At 42.4% G+C, this 23,903-nt stretch overlaps 1 protein-coding gene across 1 annotated transcript in view; it reads left to right on the forward strand.

The window, feature by feature from the left end:
• Positions 1 to 23,903, forward strand: part of ZDHHC2 (zDHHC palmitoyltransferase 2) — a 142,088-nt gene that overhangs the window by 106,988 nt on the left and 11,197 nt on the right. Inside the window, exons 4-11 of the mRNA XM_073583611.1 lie at positions 4,932 to 5,052; positions 8,544 to 8,613; positions 12,232 to 12,264; positions 14,380 to 14,500; positions 15,859 to 15,991; positions 19,620 to 19,746; positions 20,622 to 20,714; positions 23,115 to 23,227. Of these exons, the coding sequence (XP_073439712.1) occupies positions 4,932 to 5,052; positions 8,544 to 8,613; positions 12,232 to 12,264; positions 14,380 to 14,500; positions 15,859 to 15,991; positions 19,620 to 19,746; positions 20,622 to 20,714; positions 23,115 to 23,227 (811 nt within the window). The remainder of the gene's footprint in view (positions 1 to 4,931; positions 5,053 to 8,543; positions 8,614 to 12,231; positions 12,265 to 14,379; positions 14,501 to 15,858; positions 15,992 to 19,619; positions 19,747 to 20,621; positions 20,715 to 23,114; positions 23,228 to 23,903) is intronic.

A 23,903-nucleotide genomic window follows, 5' to 3' on the forward strand; every position in this document is an offset into this window, starting at 1 on the left:
TTTGAGTTCTGTAAAAGAAATCCTGGACAACCCATTATAAGGAACCTAATTTAACTGTATAGTTATACAATAAAATGCAGTGGTTATCTCAGATTTTTTATTATTATTATTAATATTATAGAGTTGCTGAAATGTAAAAAAAGAAAACACACCATTTCTCATCCTTCCCAGCTCCAGCTCTGCCTCTCCGCCGCTGCTCTGGGTTTTGTTGACAGGCTGCAGTGTTGATGGCATGACTACATTGTACATAACCAAAAAACTGGAGTCTGAACTGAGAAAGTAAGTTAATGTGTATGTACAATGTAAGTGCATATTAACACATGACCATTAACCAGAGAAAACAAAAAGCAAAAAACACAAATATCCTGAACTAAAAAGTAAAAAACAAACTGCAAATAATGCATAAAGGTAATAATAACAATAAGGGTATTTAGTAAACATAATTTTGATCAAAAGGTTTTCTCTAGTGTACATAACCAGTCAAGCCAATTTCTGGACTCAGTAGATGTGGAAATGTAGATAGCCAATGAGCCCAGTGATTAGCTGCAGTAGTCGCGATGTTACCACTGCAATTTGTCAACAAAGACCAGAGCAGCAGTAAAGAGGTAGAGCTGGACCTGGGGAGGGTCAGAATTGGTGTGTTTATTATTATTTTTTATCTGCAGTCCTTTTCTAAAACATATATGCATATAACTATGCTGTATGGGCTAACACTCTCAGGTAGCCGCTTGAAACACGAAGCCACAGATATTTTTCTGTCACCCACGGAATAGTGTTTATTTCCCCAGGTTACACAGCACCAAATCAGAGCCATAAACTTAAAATCCCTAGCCTCGTCCAGGCACTAACTAAACAATACGACCCTGGCTACTCAGACACTCCTGAGCTAGTCTCAGTTGGGTCATACAAAACAACTATTGTTCATACCAACCAGAGATACTTGCAGTTTGGTGCACACGGCTTGTGCAGTCTCTTCTCAGAGAGTGTCAAGACCCTGTCAGCACCAGCGATCTGCCACGGCTGAACAGGGTGACTCACCCACATTGCGAGAGAGTCCGGGGATCAGGTGCTGCGGGGGAGCTCAGGCAGACGGGACCTGAGCACCGCGGTGAGAGGGGACGCTGTACTAGCAGAAGACAGAAGGACCTGCGATCATGTGACCACAGTGGAGCACCCCTGAGAAACATCAGACCTGGGGGTATGCGGCGGTGACTCTGGAGGGTGAACGCAGGTCAGACAAAAACGGGGTTCATACACGGAATGGGCAGCACGGTGCAGGAAGGGCGAGCAGAGAATAGTCAGGACATAGCCAAGGGGGTCATACACAGAGATAGCAGCACAGTACAGGAGGGACAGGCAAAACTCTTTACGGGGACAGAACCAGATCAGAACCAGACAAGCGATAGTAGCACAGGCACAAAGCACAGACACAGGCACAACAGGGTAACACACACTCGGCCAAGGGTCAGAGTATAAGCAACAAGTAATGACCCCACATTGAGGCAATAAGAAGCCTCCCAGAGTGAGGCCGTCCTGATTAACCTCTGAACTACCTAATCCTACAAGCTGAGCAAACCATGACAGAGAGGTTCCATTTTGTTTCTCTAAAGCTCCAACACAACTTACTCTGCTCAGCTTCTCCAGCTGACTGACTAGTGAATACATGGCCTGGTTCTAGTAATAGCTATCTAGGTAAATCTAATCAGGACCTGCTAGGATTTAACCTTAGCCTACATGGCTTTACTACAATATGTTTACATACAAATTGTTCTAGAAATGAATATTTTCACAGAAAATTATTACAATTACTCATGTTTTGCTGTACACATGTTTATTTCATTTGCGTGTATTGGAACAACACAGAAAAAAACAGAGAAAAAAAGGCAAATTGCCCATCAGTTCACACAAAAACCCCAAAATAGGCCAGACAAAATTGTTGGCACCTTTTCGAAAATTATGGGTAAACAACTTTGTTTCAAGCATGAGATCCTCGTTCAAACTCACCTGCGGCAAGTAACAGGTGTGGGCAAAATGAAAATCTCACCTGAAACCTAAAAAGGAGAAAAGTTGATTCAATCTTTGCATTGTGTGTCTGTGTGTGCCACACTAAGCATGGAGAATAGAAAGAGAAGAGGACAACTGCTGATGACTTGAGTAACCAAAATTGATGAAAAATATCAACAATCTCAAGGTTACAGGTACAGTACATCTCCAAAGATCTTAATGTTCCTTTGTCCACGCTGCGCAACATAATCAAGAGGTTTACAACCCTTGGCACTGTAGCTAATCTCCCTGCACATGGACGGCAGAGTTAAATTGATGAAAGGTTGCAATGCAGGATAGTCCGTATGGTGGGTAAGCATCCCCATTCAAGTTCTAAAGAAATTCAAGCTGTCCTGCAAGCTCAAGGTGCTTCAGTGTCAGCGCAAACTATCTGACATTTGAATAAATTGAAACGCTATGGCCAAAGACCCAGGAGGACCCCACTATTGACAAAGTTATAAAATAGCTAGACTGCAGGTTGCCAAAATGTACTTGAGTAAGCCAAAATCCTTCTGGGAAAGCATATTGTGGTCAGATAAGACCAAGATAGGCCCTTTTGGTAAAGAATATCATTCTACTGTTTACCAAAATTGGAATGAGTCCTATAAAGAAAAGAACACAACCTACAGTAAAACATGGTGGAGGTTCAAAGATGTTTTGACGTTTTGCTGCCTCTGGCACAGGGTACCTTGAATGGGTGCAAGGGATAATGAAATCTGAAGATTGCCAAAGGATTCTGGGTCGCAATGTAGTGCTTAGTGTCAGAAAGCTGGGTTTGCATCCTAGGTCATAGATCTTCCAGCAGGACAATGACCCCAAACATCATTCATGAAGCATCCAGAAATGGATGGAAACAAAGTGCTGGAGAGTTCTGAAGTGTCCAGAAATGAGTCCACATCTAATGCCCATTGACTACCTGTGGAGAAATCTTAAAATTGTTGTTGGGATAAGGCACCCTTTAAATATGAGAGACCTGGAGCAGTGTACAAAAGAAGAGTGGTCCAGTATTCCAGTTGAGAGGTGTAAGAAGCTTGTTGATGGTTATAGGAAGCAGTTGATTCCAGTTAGTTATTCCAAAGGGGGTGTAACCAAATAAGTTACATTAAGTTAAGACTAATTAAGTTAAGATTAACTTAATTTCCTTCTATGACGGAATCACTGATTGGGTGGATCAAGGAAATGCTGTAGATATAGTATATCTTGACTTCAGCAAAGCATTTGACAAAGTATCTCATACAATCCTTATTGAAAAAATGACTAAGTATGGAATGGACAAGGCAACTGTTAGGTGGATTCGTAACTGGCTTAGTGATCGGACCCAAAGAGTGGTCGTAAATGGCTGCACATCCAGTTGGAAGAATGTCTCAAGTGGGGTACCACAGGGCTCTGTCCTGGGCCCTGTATTGTTCAACATCTTTATCAGTGATTTAGATGAAGGAATTGCGGGTAAACTGATTAAATTTGCTGATGACACAAAGCTAGGAGGGATAGCTAATACTAGAGAAGAGAGAGAGAGGATTCAAAAATATATAAATAAACTGGAGAAGTGGGCAGCAACTAACAGAATGGTTTTTAACAGGGAAAAATGCAAAGTACTACATCTGGGCAATAAAAATGAAAAAAGCATGTACAGAATGGGAGGAATAGGGCTAAGCAACAGCACATGTGAAAAAGACTTGGGTATACTAATAGATCACAGACTGAATATGAGTCAACAGTGTGATGCAGCTGCAAAAAAGGCAAATGCAATTCTAGGATGTATTAACAGAAGCATACAGTCTAGATCACGTGAAGTCATTATTTCCCTCTACTCCTCTTTGGTCAGACCTCATCTGGAATATTGTGTCCAGTTTTGGGCACCACATTTTAAAAAAGACATCAACAAACTGGAGCAAGTTCAGAAAAGAGCGACCAGAATGGTGACCGGTCTGCAAACCCTGTCTTATGAGGAAAGGTTGCAGGATTTGGGAATGTTTAGTTTGCAAAAGAGAAGACTGAGAGGAGACTTAATAGCTGTCTACAAATATCTAAAGGGCTGTCACATTGTAGAAGGATCAACTTTATTCGCATTTGCACAAGGAAAGACTAGAAGCAATGGGATGAAACTGAATGGGAGGAGACACAGATTAGATATTAGAAAAAACTTTTTGACAGTTAGAGTGATCAATGAGTGGAACAAGCTGCCACGAGAAGTGGTGAGTTCTCCTTCAATGGAAGTCTTCAAACAGAGGCTGGACAGACATCTGACTTGGATGATTTAGTGAATCCTGCTTTGAGCAGGGGGTTGGACCAGATGGCCCAGGAGGTCCCTTCCAACTCTACGATTCTATGATTCTAAGTTAAGTGTGCCAACAATTTTGTCCAACTCATTTTTGGGGTTTTGTGTGAAATTATGTCCAATTTGCCTTTTTTCCTCTGTTTTTTTGTGTTGTTCCAATACACACAAAGGAAATAAACATGTATAACAAAACAATTATCCAAATGTTATCTAGATGTTAAAGGGAATTTGTCACCAGGTTTTAGCCATTGCATCTGAGAGTAGCATGATGCAGGGGCGGTCTGCTGCTGGCTGAAGTTTTGATGCCTGCTACAGATCTAGCAGTTCTGTGAGTGCTGGATTCTGTATAACCCCGTCCACACTCCTGATTGGCAGCTTTATTTGTACACTGCATAGGCAGAAAGCTGCCAATCAGTGGTGAAGAAGGGTTATACAGAGCTCATGAATGTGGAGAACTACAACGGAAACCTTGTGCTTGTGGGATTGTTCCCAAAAACTGTGGTTATTTTGCACATTCCCCAGTCTAACTTCTTCTGTAGTAGGCAATGAGCAAGAGGTTGATGTATTCGTGGTAATAGTAATGGATGTGGTTTTCATTTTTGTGCTTTAGTTCCACCTGTCTTATGCTGACAAAGAGGTTATAGAAAGAGAACCTAGAGGAGAATCCCAACAGGACGTGCTTAGAAGACTAGCCAAGGACCTTCCGGTGTACACCAGGACCATGTCAGGAGGTATGTTGCTCAGTAAGAAAGGTAGAACTTTTTTTGAATTAATTTTTTTTTTTACTTTACTAAATACAATAAAGTGGAGATATTCCAATAAGATTAAATATTCAAAAACAGCTTCAACTCAAAAGCAGATGAATAGAATTTAATAAAAAAAAAATTACCATTGAATATAATTTACAGTTTCTTAACCCCTTCACGACCTTGGGATTTTCCGTTTTTGCGGTTTCATTTTTTTCTCCCCTTCTTCCCAGAGCTAGTACCTTTTTTAAATTATTTTTCCGTCAATATGGCTTGTTTTTTGCGGGAAGAGTTGTACTTTTGAAACCCAGCATTGATTTTACCCTATAGTGCACTGGAAAACGGGAAACAAAAAATTCCAAGTGTGATGAAATTGCATAAGAAATAGCAAAAAAGTGCAATTCCACAATTGTTTTTTTTTTTTTTACCATGTTCACTAAATGCTACAACTGACCTGCCATTATAATTCTCCAGGTCATTATGAGTTCACAGATACCAGACATGTCTAGGTTCTTCTTTAATTTAAGTGGTAAAAAAAATAATCCAAAGTTTGTAAAAAAAAAAAAATATATATATATATATATATGGCACCATTTTTCCGAGACCCTTAGTGTCTCCACTTTTTGGGATCTGGGGACGGGAGAGGGCTCATTTTTTGTGCGCTGAGCTGATGTTTTTATTAATATCATTTTGGGGTAGATAAAATGTTTTGATCGCCTGTTATTGCATTTTATTGCATTTCTCCTATAAGCATTGGGTCGGCATTCATAGGAGATCTGCAATGACAAGCACTGGGATCTTCAGCAGACCCTTGGCTGTCATGACAACCCATCTGTGCCTCGTGATCATGTGACAGGGGGGCCGATGGGCGGGGTTTATTACGTGCTTCCTGTAAGCGCAAGTTAAATGCCGCTGTTAGAGATTGACAACAACATTTAAATTGATAACAGCCACAGGTGGATCGCAATTCCACTTGCAGCTGTTAGGGGCACATGTCAGCTGATGAAATCAGCTGTCATGATCTGGAAAAGGTGAGGGCTCAGCGCCAGAGCCCACATCAAATGCAGGGACATGACCTACGACGTACCTATACGTCTTAGGTCGTGAAGGGGTTAAAGGGGTTGTCCACTACTAGAACAATCTCTTCTCAATCTGAATGTTTGCCCCCGTTAAAATAAAACCACTTATACTCACCTCACATGTCGGCGCCATTCCAGGGGTGTCCGCACTTGCATTCCCGGGAGTTACGTGAGGTTATATCAGGTGAGCGTGAGCCCTGCGCACAATCAGCTACGGCGTCACTGTCCTCGCCTTTGGTTGTATGAGTAATCAAGAGGAAGTGAGAGCTTTGGCAGTCCGTTCAGTTCCTCCTCTTGTTTATTTATATGTATAGGTGGTTTTGTGTTAATGAGGGCAAACATTCAGATTGAGAAGGGGTTGTCCTAGTAATGGACAATCCATATAAGATAAAGGTCAGACAAACTTACCATTTCAAACTATCTAATGTGTATGGTGTCTGCCAACTGTTCTCCAATGTCAGGGAAAGGAAGGATCTAGCATGCTGGATACTAAAGGAAACCTGTCATCAGCTTTTTGCCACCTAATCTGAGAGCAGCATACAGACCCTGATTCTAGTGACTTGTCACTTACTGGGATGCTTACTGCAGTTTTGATAAAGTGACAATTTTATCAGTAGTAGGGCAGCACGGTGGCTCAGTGGTTAGTCCTGGGTTCGAATCCCACCTAGGACAACATCTGCAAGGAGTTTGTATGTTCTCCCCGTGTTTGCGTGGGTTTCCTCCGGGCACTCCGGTTTCCTCCCACACTCCAAAGACATACTGATAGGGAATTTAGATTGTGAGCCCCATCGGGGACAGTGATGAAAATGTGTGCAAAACTGTAAAGCGCTGCGGAATATGTTAGCGCTATATAAAAATAAAGATTATTATTATTATTATTATAAAATTATCACTAAAGGACAGGAAACCTGCTGTCATGTAGTCCTCCATATTCAGGAGCTCTGTATAGCTCCTCCTGATCACTGATTGGCTGCTTTCTGCCTTTGTACACAAAAGCTGCCAGTGAGGGGTGTGGGCGAGGTTATACAGAGATCAGCATTAGGCCTGTTTCACACTTCCATTTGTCACATCAGTCAAAATCCGCCGTTTTGCAAAAAAAACGGATCCGCCATTTTGCTTGGCGGATCCGTTTTTTTCCCCATTGTGTTGCATTACCGGCGGATCTTGACGGATGGCTATCCGTTGGATCCGTTTTTTTGCAGATCCGCCAAATTTTTGCCGTCCGCTGAGATCATCGAACGGAGGCTGTAACATTTTTTTGCCCTGCGGATCCGCATTTTCCCTTTTTAACCCTTTTCTGACTGCTGAAAGAAAATTCTCTCTCTCTCTCCCTCTCCCGTACATCAGCCAATCCGCTGACCCCCGTTTCTGTCAGTCCGCCTGCGGATCCGTTTTCAGCTATTTTGCCGGATTTTGACTGACAGAAAAAACTGAAGTGTGAAACAGGCCTTAAAGAGAACTGCTAGGTCTGCAGCAGATAAACAATTATTTTATCAAAATGATAGCAAGCAGCTCAGTAAGTGATACATCCCTAGAATCAGGGTCTCTGTCCCTACACATAATGCTGATCTCAGATGGGGTAGCGAAAACCTGGTGACAGATCACCTTTTAGTGGTTTTATGACTTTTCTGCTACTCTGTCCCGAATTTTACAGTAGTGTATGTCCTAAGTTCTAAGACCCTTCTGTGCATATACAGTAGGATCAATCAGTGCTTGCCTTCACCGCCATATCTCATTGGCCCAGAATACACAAGATAAGTCTAAATCGGCAGTATGGACCGAACATCTAATGTGTATGGGCGCTTCCTGAATGCTCCCCAATAGATGATGTCAGAGGAGAGAGATCCTTTTGTCAAACTCTCAGCGAGCGTACCTTGTGTTAGGTGGGGGATAAGTCTCTGCCAGATGAATCTGGTGGTGGCTGTCTAACAGAGGACGCAGGCGTGCTCGGCCCAGTGCAGTGTTCCTGTGTATGGTGGATTCGGGAGAGAGCTGTCGCCCGAACAATCATGTGACAGCTATCTAGCATAAATGCTCAGCTGTAGTTACTGTATGGAGCTGATGTTGGGTTATTCAGTGGAAAGACATTTATCACATATCATCTGTTATAAATTCTTATAACGTCTGATAGTTTTTTTTCTGCCTCCTTTAATATTTGCTGATTCGGGGCCAATGCCATTTGCAATCTTCGGTGTATTTAATGTCCGCTGTCAGTGTACGTTTCTCTCTTTATCACCAGGAGTTACTTTGCTATAAAACGCTGGTATCTTTTGCCAGAACAAAGATAGTGGGAATATAATAAGATCCTAGACAGCGACAGAATGTGCTTAAAACTTAGAAATCCGTAGACCGATTTTGCTGCCAAAATGAGCATTAACCCTGAGTATTTTTCCGCAGCTATCAGATACTGTGACAGATGCCAGCTTGTGAAGCCTGACCGCTGTCATCACTGCTCCGTCTGTGATAAGTATGAACCATTCTCCTCTGATCATTCGTACCCGATTAGGAGCCTCGGAGATGGAGGAGGACCGGGGCTCTCACTGCTGTCAGTGTGTGAGATCCCTAAATGATGCGGTCTGCCCAGCCGGCAGGCATACTGACAGCGCCGCTCCTTGTTGATGTTGATTTCCTTGAATTGAATGGAAGCCAGAGAGCTGTAATTAGCTGCAGTGAATAATTGGGTTATGTCAGGGAGGAAATCTGTACCTGACACGGGCACAAGGGTGCTTCATACAGGCCGGATGTCTGAAGAGGGAAACATTCAAGTATCATCGAGTTCAGAGGGAAAGAAAATTGGCTCATACAATTCTAGTGTCCTGGATCTGTGCAAAAAAATAAAAAAGAACTACTAGTATGTCGTTCAGAAATGGTGTAGCTTGGCTGTTTTTTGTAAGTTACAGGACTGGGAATGTGTTATCACTTCTTTCATCCATTTGGGTGTTTCTGAATATGCCTGATATGCACTGAGGAATGCACTTCCAATCATATCTTTATATTGTTGCAATGAAAGGGAATTTGACTCTCCAGATTGCGTCCCTGACCCTTCACCACTGCCTTCTCTCAGGCCAGATTATGTTATTGCAGCCAACCCCAACGGTACACAGCGCATGCGCGATGAAAAAAAGTTGTACTGTCCACAGTCTCATCTGTGCTTTGCACATGCAGAGTGTACTGTCAGAGTTGCCATGTGATGACCTATCCCTCCTTTAAATGGGTTCTCTGAAAAAGAGATACAATGGCATCCCTGATATAACTCAAACAGCAGCTGGTCCTAGTCACTTGTCAGTATGGACTGCAGGCACACAGCTCCCGCGACCTGTGTCTCAACTGACAAGAGCTGTATCACACATACCTCAGTCAGCAGCTGGGAGCACGGCTGTGAATTCAGTCTGCAGCCCGCACTGACCCGTTACTAGGACGGGCTGCTGTTTGAATTATATCAGAGGCTCCATTTTATCTCATTCTTGAAGCAACTTTTCAAAGGTTTATTTTCAAGTTTGGAAGCTATTCCCTATCCAAGGTGTAAGGGATAACTTCTAGGGATGAGCAAGTACAGTGCCTTGCGAAAGTATTCAGCCCCCTGGAACTTTTCAACCTTTTCCCACACATCATGCTTCAAACATAAAGATACCAAATGTAAATTTTTGGTGAAGAATCAACAACAAGTGGGACACAATTGTGACGTTGAACGAAATGTATTGGTTATTTCAAATTTTTGTGGAAATTCAAAAACTAAAAAGTGGGGCGTGCAATATTATTCGGCCCCTTTAACTTAATACTTTGTTGCGCCACCTTTTGCTGCGATTACAGCTGCAAGTCGCTTGGGGTATGTCTATATCAGTTTTGGACACTGAGAGACTGAAATTCTTGCCCATTCTTCTTGGCAAACAGCTCAAACTCAGTGAGGTTTGATGGAGGTCGCTTGTGAACAGCAGTTTTCAGCTCTTTCCACAGATTCTCGATTGGATTCAGTTCTGGACTTTGACTTGGCCATTCTAACACCTGGATACGTTCATTTGTGAGCCATTCCATTATAGATTTTGCTTTATGTTTGGGATCATTGTCTTGTTGGAAGACAAATCTCCATCCCAGTCTCAGGTCTTTTGCAGACTCCAACAGCTTTTCTTCAAGGATGGTCCTGTATTTGGCTTCATCCATCTTCCTATCAATTTTAACCATCTTCTCTGTCCCTGCTGAAGAAAAGCAGGCCCAAACCATGATGCTGCCACCACCATGTTTGACAGTGGGGATGGTGTGTTCAGGGAGATGAGCTGTGTTGCCTTTACGTCAAACATATCGTTTGGCTTTGTTGCCAAAAAGTTCGATTTTGGTTTCATCTGACCAGAGCACCTTCTTCCACATGTTTGGTGTGTCTCCCAGGTGGCTAGTTGCAAACTTTAAATGACACTTTTTATGGATATCTTTGAGAAATGGCTTTCTTCTTGCCACTCTTCAATAAAGGCCAGATTTTTGCAGTGTTCACCTGATTGTTGTCCTATGGACAGACTGTCCCACCTCAGCTGTAGATCTCTGCAGTTCACCCAGAGTGATCATGAGCCTCTTGGCTGCAACTCTGATCAGTCTTCTCCTTGTTTGAGATGAAAGTTTAGAGGGACGCCCGGGACTTGGTAGATTTGCAGTGGTATGATACTCCTTCCATTTCTATATGATCACTTGCACAGTGCTCCTTGGGATGTTTAAAGTTTTGGAAATCATTTTCTATCCAAATTCGGCTTTAAACGTCTCCTCAACAGTATCACGGACCTGCCTGTTGTGTTCCTTGGCCTTCATGATGCTCTCTGTGCTTCAAACAGAACCCTGAGACTATCACAGAGCAGGTGCATTTATACGGGGACTTGATTACACACAGGTGGATTATATTTATCATCATTAGTCATTTATGACAACATTGGATCTTTCAGAGATCCACAATGAACTTCTGGAGTGAGTTTGCTGCACTGAAAGTAAAGGGGCCAAATAATATTGCACGCCCCACTTTTCAGTTTTTGAATTTCCACAAAAATTTAAAATAACCAATAAATTTTATTCAACTTCAAAATTGTGTCCCACTTGTTGTTGATTCTTCACCAAAAATTTACATTTGGTATCTTTATGTTTGAAGCATGATGTGTGGGAAAAGGTTGAAAAGTTCCAGGGGGCCGAATACTTTCGCAAGGCACTGTATACTCGTTGCCCGGGTTTCTCTGAGCATGCTTGGGGGATCTCCGTGTATTTTGGCGTGGTTCGAGATTTAGTGTTTGTTAAAGCAGCTGCATGATTTGGAGCTGCTGGACAGATTGAATACTTGTGGGGATTGCCTGTTTGTTAGAAATTCCACACATGTATTCAGGCTGTCTAGCAGCCGTAAATCATGCAGCTGTGTCGACAAACACTAAATCTCCGAGCACGCCAAAATACTCGGAGGACACCCGTGCATGCTCGGGAAAACCTGAGCAACGGAGTGTACTCCCTCATCACTAATAACTTCCTGATTGCTGGGTTGGTCTGACTGCCGAGACCCCCAATGATCCAGGAACCATGGCTTTGAAGATCCCTTGTGAATGGAGAGGTGGTCGATCATGTGCACTGCCGCTGCATTCATTCAGACCAGCCGAACCCTGCGCTCCTCTATCTCTGGTGATTCCACGAAGAAGGAATATTACAGAGGAGTCTCATGTTCTGGAAGGCGATGCTGAGAAGCAGAGCTGTCATCCTCCTCCCCTGTGGCTTCACATGGACTCCTGCAATTAATGTTCGAGTCTTTTAGGTCACCGTAAATTGGAAGATGCTCTTATATATCGTTTACCCAATACGTGGGCTGACATCACGTGGCACAGTATCCCATAGTGAACAGTTAGATTCTATCTACATTATTACAGAGTTCCTTAAAAACACAGAGTCATATCTGTCTCGGGTAGAAATATACTGCTGGAATTATCAGTATGACAATATGTCAGTGCAAATGGGAAAGGGGAAGAATAATGGGGGCTAGACGGGGTCCGGTCTGACTTCTGGGGTCTGATCTGGGGGTGCTGGTGTTCATTAAGAACTATATGTCAGTTTTCCTCTTCTTTGTTTCCCTAAGGTGCATTTTGAAAATGGATCACCATTGTCCTTGGTAAGTGCCAGCTCAATATTTGGTAATGATTACTAATTATGTGACCCATCCCATGCCATGTGTCCCGATAGTCACGTTATGGGCCTAGCTGGACCCTTCGGTCATATTGGGCTTGTACATCTCTGGGTCCATTTTTTTATTTACTTAAATTCCTTTTCATTAAAAATGTTGCACCGTTTTGCTTTGACAGGCTTTTTTTTCTTTGCACATTCGGCTTTGATGTGGTCTGTCCTCATAAATCAGCTGAGAGAAGCTCAGAAAAAGACAGATCAAGCTCATTTGAGAGAATCGGGCTGATTATGCTAATCCAAAGATTCTCTAGGATTAGCAGAAGATGGAAAAAAAGTCTCCATCTTCTTCATTCTGTCAGTCCATGAAAATTCGGACTGCACTCAGATGACATCCAAGTGCTGTTCGATGTTTTCTACAGACTCATTGTCTTGCAGGGCAGAGTGCGATCCAAATATCGGCTCAAACTCCAGTGTGCACTGATTTTTTTTTTTTACCCCGGACTTGCTCTGTCTGAGTAAAGAATCGAATATGTACACAGCCCCAAAGCATAACATTCATCCAATTGTTGTCCAATATTTTGAGATTAAGATTGTTTTCGAACTGAATATGTGATCTTCTGCATGAGTCCTAAGAGTTAGAAACTGTCCAATTGGACTGGGGTCATAATGAGCTCACTGATGGTTTCCGTTGAACTCATTCTGCAGCCAGCAATAACGTGTGCTATGCAGAGGCTACAGAAGAGAAACGGTGCAAAATTGTTAATGAAACCCGATTGCAAAAATAATTTTAGCCAAAAATGCATACATTTACTTAAGAAAACAAAACTGTCCCCAAAAATATATAGGAATATATTGAAATCTGTATGTATGTGTGTATGCATGCAAAGAACTCACGTTATAAAATGCTGATCTAACACTGCCGTAGGTGAGGTTTATCACCATGATAGTAATGCAGCACTGAGTCCGGGGAGCTGCTCACGGCTATCTGTGAGCTCCTCGCAGTGCGCTGTGCATGAGCGCTAACATGTGAGTGATCAGGACCATTATGTCTGCCGTTGCATCTGAGCCACACACTTAGGTGCTTCTGGGAAGTCGGCACTTGCCGTAATTATCATTAAGTCCTAATCATCAGCAGAAAAGCATTGACATTGCGCTTTTTATCCCCACAGTGGGATGCTGCACAGCCATAAATGTTAAGAAAAAAACAGAAAACCCCACTTTTTATAAGAGTAGAAAACAATGTTAGGTTGGCGGTTTATCAGTCGTGTCCTGAGCCAAGCGGAAAGATCCATACGTCCAATGTTCATTTAGCTAATGGTGAGAATCAATCAACCGTCATCACTAAAGAATCAGCCGTCAAACAGATCCGCTTTGTCAGGGGATTGTGTGAGCTGCTCACACTGATCTGTTGGGGGCCATCACTGTGATCAGTGGAGGTGCAGCCGGCAATCACAAGACCCTACACCTAAGCAATGCCTGCGAGACGCTCGTGCTGTATGCGGGGGGGGGGCCTTTCCCGTTTTCTTCCATTAGTACAGAGCGTACATGGAAGAGATGACACAGCTACATTGAATACATTCATAATTCTCAATATTCTGAGAAGCTACTTCCAAAATGACACCCAAAATGTGGGAACGTCATGGTATAACTTTTGCTAAACTGGCAGCCAAAGAAAATGACATCATGAGTCCTCGCCCACACCTTCTGTTTCTCGTAGAAATCTATTTTATTGTTTTACAGAAATCCATAGTGGAAATTGTTAAAAAAATTAGCTGCAAATGCAGTGGAGCCGGCACCGCACCTACCGCTCCCCAACATCACACCGGGAGGACTTTATTCAGCAGTCTATATATTAATAATTTAGAAAAGTCAAATGTGGTGACAGATTCCCTTTAATGAGTCGCAGAATTGAATAGATCTCTCAGAGACAGATAGGATCGAGTCGCCTGGGACAGATTACATGTTAGCACCTCAAGAGATGGGGAAATCTTTGCGCCCCTTGTTACTCCTGATTCCACTTCTTGTGATGGCGATTTGCACATTTTGTGGTAATTGTAGTTATTAGTAATAATTTAATATTTTCTTTTGTTTTATTCTTTTACAGGGTAAACAACTGTGTTGGATTCTCCAATTACAAGTTCTTTTTACTCTTCCTGGCCTATTCATTGCTGTATTGCCTTTTTATTGTTGCCACAGATTTGCAGTATTTTATCAAATTTTGGACGGTAAGTTAGAATGCCTCCATCAGCATTGTTTTTTTTTTCCTTTTGCTAAAGGGAATGTATTGCCCTTGGAATTTGTGTGCTAGTTTTCGAACTAACGCCTAGTAGACTTGGTGCAAATCGGTTCTCAGGACCCGAACCTGCAAACTGCCTCCGACCTGCCAGCATCCGCGTCTCTTCTTTTGATCAGCCGGCGTGACGCAATGTCGCTTGCATTACTCCAAAAATATTGCGTCACCCCAGATCGGCTTATCAAAAGAGGAGCCACAGATGCCAGGAGCTGGTTCTCAGGGCCAGATAATCGATGTGGCCGCTGGACCAGGTCTTGCAAATCGATTTGCATCATCTCTACCTCCTAGTTATCCTATGCATGGGATAGACATTACTTTTGTGGACCATAATAATAAAATTTGGAGAATACAACTGGAAAAGGTGCTTGACTATGTCCGGTGGTGGCACAGTAGACTGCATCTTTCATAGATATGATTTTGTGTTAATATGGTTTTTATTGTATATTTTGATAATTGGCATCGGAATATATTGCCTCGGCACATTCTCACCTGTCCATGGCCCTGTGGTCTGTACATGCACCTAGTTGGCAGCTTTACTGGTTGATATGAGAATGCAGTGCTATTGGGGTGGTATTGTACCCTTAGGTCGGGTTCACATCACATTTCAGATACACTTTCTGAGCCTTCAAAAAGAAGGGATTGGGACATACCTCCAATGAAGCCATACACTTCCATTATCAAGCGGAGTCGCAACTTGCAGCTTTGGACTCTACATAATTGTTTCTGATTTCCAACATGGAGGTGGCCAAAAAAATGTTCGAACAGAGTCCAAAGTTGCATGTTCTATACTCCTTTGGGTAACTGAAGTTTATTGCATTTTTTTCGGTTTTCGGAACCCCTGACAAAGTCAGAAACGCATGGCCGAAACATGCTGTTAATCAGTGGGGGGCATATTGTGTTCCTCTTATCTTCGATGGAAGCGACCGACGCCTATTAATAAAAGAAATGACCTGATGTTTGGGGTTTTTCCCTAATTATTTTCGTCCCTAAGTAAAAAAAATCATGTATATATATTAACTGATTATCCAACATGAATATTTTGGCTAAGTGACAGATGTGTCCTTCTAAATGTGTCTTTCAATCTTAATATACGGTAATTCTTAATTGACAAAAGTACAAAAAACCCCTCTGTATACTGTGCTAATCGGAGAGCTCGACTCATGTGCCGATCGCTAATGATGACCTTTCGCCGCGCAGCAGCTTCCTCTCTGCTACCTCTGGTAATAGATAAGATATTGTTCTCCTTCTGCCCTTTTCCCACTGATGGTCCCTTTTCATTTTCCTCTGCAGAATGGTCTGCCTGACACACAAGCCAAATTCCACATTATGTTTTTGTTTTTTGCTGCCGCCATGTTCTCCGTTAGTCTGTCCTCCTTGTTTGGGTATCATTGCTGGCTTGTCTGTAAAAACCGCTCAACACTGGGTAAGTCACAATATTTGCCCCCTGTGCACTACTATTACTGTACTGGTTTAGTGGAATTACTGGTATTGGTTGACGTGTGTGTCAGTACCACAATTAACAAACAGTAAAGTAAACCCATCTGCACCGAATGACTGTCCACATTTTTTCGGTAATAATATACTCGGTCTATCCTGCTCATTTATTTTCATTTTTGCCAAAAAGTAACTAATATAGGAGCAGAATGAATACAACTACTTTGTGGATGTTATAAAGGCCGCCATATTGGTTGTCAATAGATTTCCCCGAAATATAATCAAAGACATATATTATTTTGTTGATTTTTCAAATCACTGATGAATGATTGGTGGTTGGAGAAATCTTGGCCAAGCTTACTTAGCAAGAATCTTGTGCTGGGCACTAGGAACACTCTATTTCCCAATAATTTGACCGGGCTAATCAAGCTGGCAATCACCTGAAGAACGAGCAAAATACTTGTTCGTTGGGTGAAATAATCTATTGATGTTCTTAGCAGCGCATAGTCCTGTGTAAACAGGCCCTGTGTTGCCAGAAACAGTGATAGCCTATATGCACAGAACGATCTATTACTGGTCAGTCTGTGCACATATTATATGTTGTCTGCCTGTGTAAAACGGGTTATTAAATTGCCGATTATCAGCAAACAGGTAGCTGATGAGAGATCATTAAAGGGAACCTATCGCCACAAGAAATGCTATTTACCTTGCAGATATAGGGGTGATCTGAAGTGTTTAAAATCTCTGTAGTCGACTTACTAGAGGTGCAGCTACAGGGGAAAATGAAGTTATATCCTCCCTGTAGGCGCTCATAATATAGTAATTGGTGACTGTAACCGCTCCTTGCACAGCCCTGGAAGCAAGCAGCTGCAGAGAGAATATAACTTCATTTTCTCCCTGCACTTGCTGCTCCAGTAAGTCAGCTACACGGGATTTAAATGCTATTTACCCAATTTAAATAACATTTTTTGAGGTGACAAGTTCCATTTAAGTTCCTCAGGTCTGATGGTGCAAACGCACCTTTACATTTACCAATTATTCAACTGATAACTATGATTTTAACTGGATTAGTAGTTTTTATCAATGTTCACACTGGTCAGTTATCACAATCTTGACTCAAAAAGAAAATGTGACTATGTTATTGAACCTTAACGGGAAACTGTCGTCAATCCACCATCAGGATGTTGTAGGCCCATAAATACCTTTTGTAGATATCTATTTGTTCAAATCACAGCCATTACTAGAATGGAGACATTGAATAGATGGGCTCCTTCTGATTTGTCAGGAATCTGTACCACCCTCCACGTTGATGCATGCCTGCTCTGCCTTGATTTACGGCCCACACAAGGTGTGAAGTCAGCCCTAGCATGATGTCAATCAAGGCAGAGTGGCTTTTAACCAGGACAAACCATTGACTCCGACTCCTCAATTTCTCTGACTTTGTCCCCGCCGCACTGCTGAGCATGTATATAAAGTGACGCACATGGTCATCTCAACTAAACGCACAGATCCTGAGATCAGGAACAGAACAGACATTTATAGGACATGTTATAACTTACCCAAATTATAAAAAACACAAACATTTACAGCACATCCTGCATTGTACTACTGTTTATTTTATACCGACTCCACCAAAATGGACTCCGGCTTTCCGACTCCACCAAAATGGACTCCGGCTCTCCGACTCCACCAAAATGGACACCGACTCCACCAAAATGGACTCCGGCTCTCCGACTCCACAGCCCTGCTTATACCAGCATTGAGACTATGACTGGTCACCGCCACATGACAGCTGATAGCTGTGCATGCCAACGTTATACCATCTATTTCACCATCCTAGTAAGAGCAGCGATTTGGAAATTGGGACACATTTTGTCGGAGGTGACTTATTAACTAAACCTTTAATGACAGCTTGGCTTTAAATGAGAATTTACATTTTCAACAGTTTGGTAACCAGGATCGCTCACCCTGACTGATGTGTTTGTTACGTGGTTAGATGCCCTTAGTTTTGGCTTTTCTCGTTTTGCCGATGCTCAGATTTATCTTATATTAATTGTTACGTTGTATAGTGGCACAATGTCTGCACTGCTTTATAAGGTCGGAGCCTCTCATTTGGGATGAAAAACTGAGCAGAGAAAGCTGCCTAAAAAGTGGAAATTCCCACAAAAGATTTGGTGAATCACTTAACACACAACAGCCCTTTGGCGCTCAGCCCCACGTGTATTCCGGATAAGCCAATTCTTTTATCAGCTGATGGAGAAGAATGTTTTCTTTGAGTTGATGCCTGCGGCCTCTTTGCATGATTACACTCATCAGTACATGAAAGACAAATTATATAATTACCTGGAATCTTTATCTATTCTCAATCTGTATTTGCTACAAAACATCTAATAGACTTTTCTAGCTTCCTGCATTGTGACAAACTTACTAGTCATAGTGACTTAAAGGGAACCTGTCATGTCCTTTGTAGCATGCGAAGTGTCCCCAATGCATTGTTAGTGATGCAATGTGCATGACTACATGTTTTTTCCCATTAAAATCGCCGCTGTAATCCTTATAAAAAAAGCACTATCTAGTTATATCTTACCTGCTCTTTTAGTCCTGGGGGGGTGTTTCACTACGATCAGTCAGGGTTGTTGCCACCCACGCTGTATATCCTGCGCTTGCGTAGTGTTTATCGTTTTGCAGCGCTTGCACGGTGTGTAGTGGGGGAGCCACTCTTGTGCAATATGTAATTTCTGACCCGCTCTTGTGCATTGTCCTTCGGCGATCTGCGCATGCACCGTGATGAGCAGCTACCCCCACGTGCGCACTGAAGCTGGTTTTAGTTCCCAGCATCACTTACTGTGTGTGTATGCGCTCGAGCCGCCGCACATCTTGTCTGTGAGGAATACGTTAAATTTAAGGTGAAAACTGACCATGTTTGACCTTCCTCTTTAAAGATGAGACTAATCATAAAGGGAACCTCTCACTTTGGAAAACGCTATGTACTTGTGGATATGGGGTTAATCTGCAGGTAAATAGCGGCACAATGCTGTCTGGCCATCTTACTGAAAGAGCATCTATCGGGAGAAAATTAACTTTTTTCCTCCCAGGAACCGCCGGCTTTCAGTCATAGGGGGCAGTACAGCCACCGCAGCATTGATTATTACACTATGTGCGGCAGCTGCAGGCTCACCCCGGAGATTTGTTTGACAGCTCGTTGTGCACATACACACTGCAGAGCCGGCTGTTAATCAAAGTGCCAAGGCGCGCTTACAGTAAGCGGTGAATGTAGTCGCACTGTGTATTCCATGACTGAAAGCCGTATTCCTTGGGCAATCTATCTGTAGATCTATAGAAGATCTATGTTAGACGGAAACGTCATGTGTTTGGTGTCGATTGCAATTATCTGAGTGTCAAGTTCTTCATATACCATGGTCTTTTTCTCCTGGTAGTTGCACTTTCAGTATGGCGGCTGGGCAGCATTGTAATGATATTCACCTGCAGATTAACACATTATCTGAAGATTAATAGTGGGTTTTTCAAGTCGGTTTGGGATTGACAGTTGTCCTATGCTTTCTTCGCCTTGAACTACTGCTTTCATTGTAACTATTCATGTCTTCTGTTCCTGATAGAGGCTTTCAGATCACCAGTATTCAGGCATGGTACAGACAAAAATGGCTTCAGTCTTGGAATCAGTAAAAATCTGCGAGAAGTATTTGGGGATGAGAAGAAATACTGGTTACTGCCGATATTTACAAGGTATAATAAATAACGAGAGGGGAAGAATTATTGACTCTTGACAACTTTGGTTTCCTTGGACTCTCACAAATTTCAAAAAGTGTTTAGTTGGGGCCACAGTTTAATCTTTAATTTTCCTTCCAACATTCACCCCTTTATTCTCTATTTTATCTCTTCTTATCTGATCTGTACAACTCTCTTTTCATCTATATGTAACACTTTCCTATAATTGAGAATACATCGGTGAACTCTTTCTGCCGAGAGATTTTATAGCCTTTATCTTCCTTCTTCTGAGCTGATTTATGGCCATATGAAAGCTTAAAGGAATGTTTGTGATCACAAATCAGTGGGAAGGAGCTCAGAAGAAGGAAGATAAGAGTTCTAACCTCTCCTGTAAGAAGGAGCTCACTGACAGATTGTCTGCAGCCAGCAGCACATAGAGGGCGAAGTCTATAATGCGTCTCAACGGCAAAAGTGTTGTAGCCAAAAATATACTGGATGCATTCAAGGAAAAAATGTGCCCCTCTAAATGACATATCTTTTAAGTTATAGATTTTTTCTATAGATTACATATTTTTATATGTAGTTAATGTTTTGCAGAAAGTCTACGTTTTTTTCTTTTGATATCTAGTCTGCAGGGATCCTGGGGCACTTTGGCTGCTGTGAGACTACAACTGTGATCTAGTATATAGTTACTAAAGTTGGCACAAATGGTTTCTGGGCCTGTCTGTAAAATGCTGCTGCTATGACATCTTACTTCTCTTGCCGTTGTCATATTCTTTGACTGTTTTTCATCTTTCCAGTGAGATATAAATGGATCCCAATTAATTATTGCATTGTCATATCATTATTATTTCATGTATTCCATTTAATGAACTCCTTCTCTTTCTCTGCAGTTTAGGTGACGGCTGTTCATTTCCTGCTTGTCTGGTGAACCAGGATCCCGAGCAAGCATCCACACCTTCTGCAACCAACGCCGCAGCGAAAAGGTAGCTCTCCACTCCACCCTGTAATATATCGTCACTATGTGTCCTGACACTGGGGGTCATTAATATTTGTCAAAATTATCCATGTCCAAAAGAAAAAGCCCCCCCTTCCCCCAAAAAAGCTCAATATGATTAATAATCTAGTGAAATATGTGGGTATAATACATACAGTGTATGTTGGAAGACACATTGGTTCAAGGATTTTACTTCTTTGTGAATATCTAAAAGGGTTACTCCAATAACACATATTACTCATCCTCGAGACAGGTAATACATGTGGATGTCCAACCACTGGGGTCCCCATCGATCTCAAGAACGGGGCTTCCATGTCAATGGAGAGGTATTGTGTGTTTATGACCCCGATCCCATTCACTTCTGTGTTAGTGGTAGTGCACACGTGTGACCACTGTTTAGTGCACAGAGTGGGGGTCATGCATGAGCACTGCCACTCCATTCAATGGGGGACACAGGACCCCACATCCTAGTAGTTGGACTCCACTGATCATACATTTATCATTCATCCTGTGGATAGCTAAAAAATGGTGTTGAGACAACCCTGTTAAAAGTTTTTTGTTTTTTTTTAAACTTTTTTCATTTTATTATCTGCATTATACAGTGCAATAAAAAGGAGATATGCAGACCACTAATAATTTATTTCTAAGGAATGTAAAGTGCTACACCTAATGTAAAATGTTAATAGACTTACTCTTCTAATGGGCTCCACATCTTCATAGCGGTCATCATTCATCTGCCGCAGTCACATGGGGAAAGGGATCACCGCTCTGAGATGACACCAGAAAGTGGCATCACTGATCAGATGCCGGCCAACGTACTAACTTCACGTCATATTTACATTTATTAAATGCTCAACATTTACGAATGAAGACTATATTCCTGACATTCGGAGGCTTTCTGTCTGAATGTAATTGGATAAATGTTTACAGTTTTTAATGTTGTGATATTCAAACCTGCAAGCATTGCACTGATGAAAGGACGCTGGAGGTAGGTGGTCCCCATACCCCTTTATCCACTGCTCTCCCATCCTCTAGATACTAACTATAGTTGCTGATGAGTAGGCAGTGCCACGGGTAGTTTCCACCTTAGTGCCCATATTATATTACATTCCCACCCACCATTGATCCCTAGATTATTCCGCTCACCTTATTGCACTATCCCTGGACCCACTCCATCTCCCAAAGCCAGCAGTAAATTACAGCGCCTGTAACACACCCTTCACATGCTCCTTTCTCTTCTTCTGCCAATCTTTATTATCTTTACTGGGAAGATAGGGAGGATCTATAAGATCTCTCACACCTGCACATTTTAGTTTAGCATTTCGAAGGTTGTTGGCATGTTCCAGACAGAATTAAAAGGAACCTGATTTCTGATATATGCTGCCCGCTCCAGGGACATCAAGTATCAGACACTGGCGGTACGATCTCAGCCATGTGTGCTTGCTGCAGAGTTTCAGAGAAAAACATACTTTACAAGCACATGAGACTAGTAGGACCTATGGGTCCCCGGCGGCTTCTCCCTGCCAGTGACTGACAGGTTACTACCTACGGTATATGCACGCAGAGTGAGACTTGTCACTAGCCTGTCCTTCTAATCCCTCGCGTGGCTTGGTTCCTCATGGCTTGTAGACTATGGTTTTCTCTGAAACGCTGCATCATTTCAGAGTCAAATATTCCTGGCTGAAATCATGCAGTCAGTGTCGGATACAAGCTACGCGTGGATCGAGCAGCATGTATAAGCTGTCAGGTTCCCTTTAAAGAAAATCTTAATAAGGCTGTTCCCCCAGGATGTACCTTGCCTCCCCTCTTTATGGTCGTTTCCCCAATTTTCATTTTTCATTGGTAAACATGCCAGTCATAGTAACCTATAGACCCCTCTATATCTCAGCACCTGGTATTCTTCCTCCTTACAAACAACTGTGTGTTACAAGCAGAGCCCACAAGGGCATTACCCATTTCTTGTTGCTCCCGTGTCACTCATTTTGTATTCACAATACATGGTTCATGAAATAAAATGATCACCAAAACCTCAGGCTCTGTATCTTGCTTTGGCCAAACATCGCTTCGTTCAGGAATAATGATGGTGACAGATGTAGCAAAACTGGTGCAAAGAGGATTTAAAAAAGTAAAACAGAGACCTGATTTGCAGACAAATACCTTTTCTTTTTGCACTTGTTTTGATGCATCACCCTCATTTTGCCTGTGTGGAGAGACCCTGTACATAGTCACATGACGGCATCAACTGGGATAGAAGAAGATCATAAATACAGTATGGATTCACTTTTGGGCTAAACCATGGTAATGATGACCTTAGACTGTGAGTCTGGAATTAATGTACATAAAATTGCCGTTTTAGATGGTGCTATTACGTTTTCATTTTCTACACTAGTGCGGACAACCATCAGTTCCCAGCCAAACCTCTGCGTGAGTCTCAGAGTCACCTGCTGACTGACACCCAGTCTTGGACTGAGAGCAGCTGCAATGAGGAAAAGAGGAAAGTGGGTAAGGTGTCAAAGACCTGGCTATAATGTCTGGTGCGGTAGACAACACTACGGCCTCGATCCATCAAAATCAGTATTGTTCTTGCCGGTCTTGATGAGAAGATGAACTGGGCTCCATGAACAGGTATACACCTCAATGAATCAGGAGTGTGGGACAAGTGTGTGCTTCACCCCTGATCCTCCTCTAGTTCTTGCTGAGATAAGATATGTGGCATAGCAAGCACCCGCTGCTTGTCATGAACTTGGCGAGCAGTAGTTGCCAGGCCCCTGTCCACGTCCCAGCGCCGACAGAGTAGGCGGAATCGCATCAGAACACCAAAAGTTGCTACATTTTAGCACGTCCTTGAGTTGTGCCAAAATTTTGCGACTTTCTAAAGCAGAATACTGGCATAAACCTTTGATGAATCGGGCCCTATGTTTTGATATGTGCATCCACCTGTCGCTATCAGATGGTATTGTAAGTGTACGTATGTGTGGTCATTACAATTATGGTTTGTATCATTGCAGGATATTAGGTTAATATTCTGTTCATTCTTTGTAATTAATTAAAGGGCTTAATCTGCTGACAACATGTATCACTTATGCACAAGATAAATATGTGATAAATGGACGTGCAACCTCTGGGATCGCCACCGATCCAAAGAACAGAGGTCACATGTAAATGGAGCATGCATGGC

The sequence above is a fragment of the Dendrobates tinctorius genome, unplaced genomic scaffold (assembly GCF_039654945.1).
Source record: "Dendrobates tinctorius isolate UK_male_01 unplaced genomic scaffold, ASM3965494v1 ptg000079l, whole genome shotgun sequence".
In the NCBI taxonomy this organism is placed as follows: domain Eukaryota; kingdom Metazoa; phylum Chordata; class Amphibia; order Anura; family Dendrobatidae; genus Dendrobates; species Dendrobates tinctorius.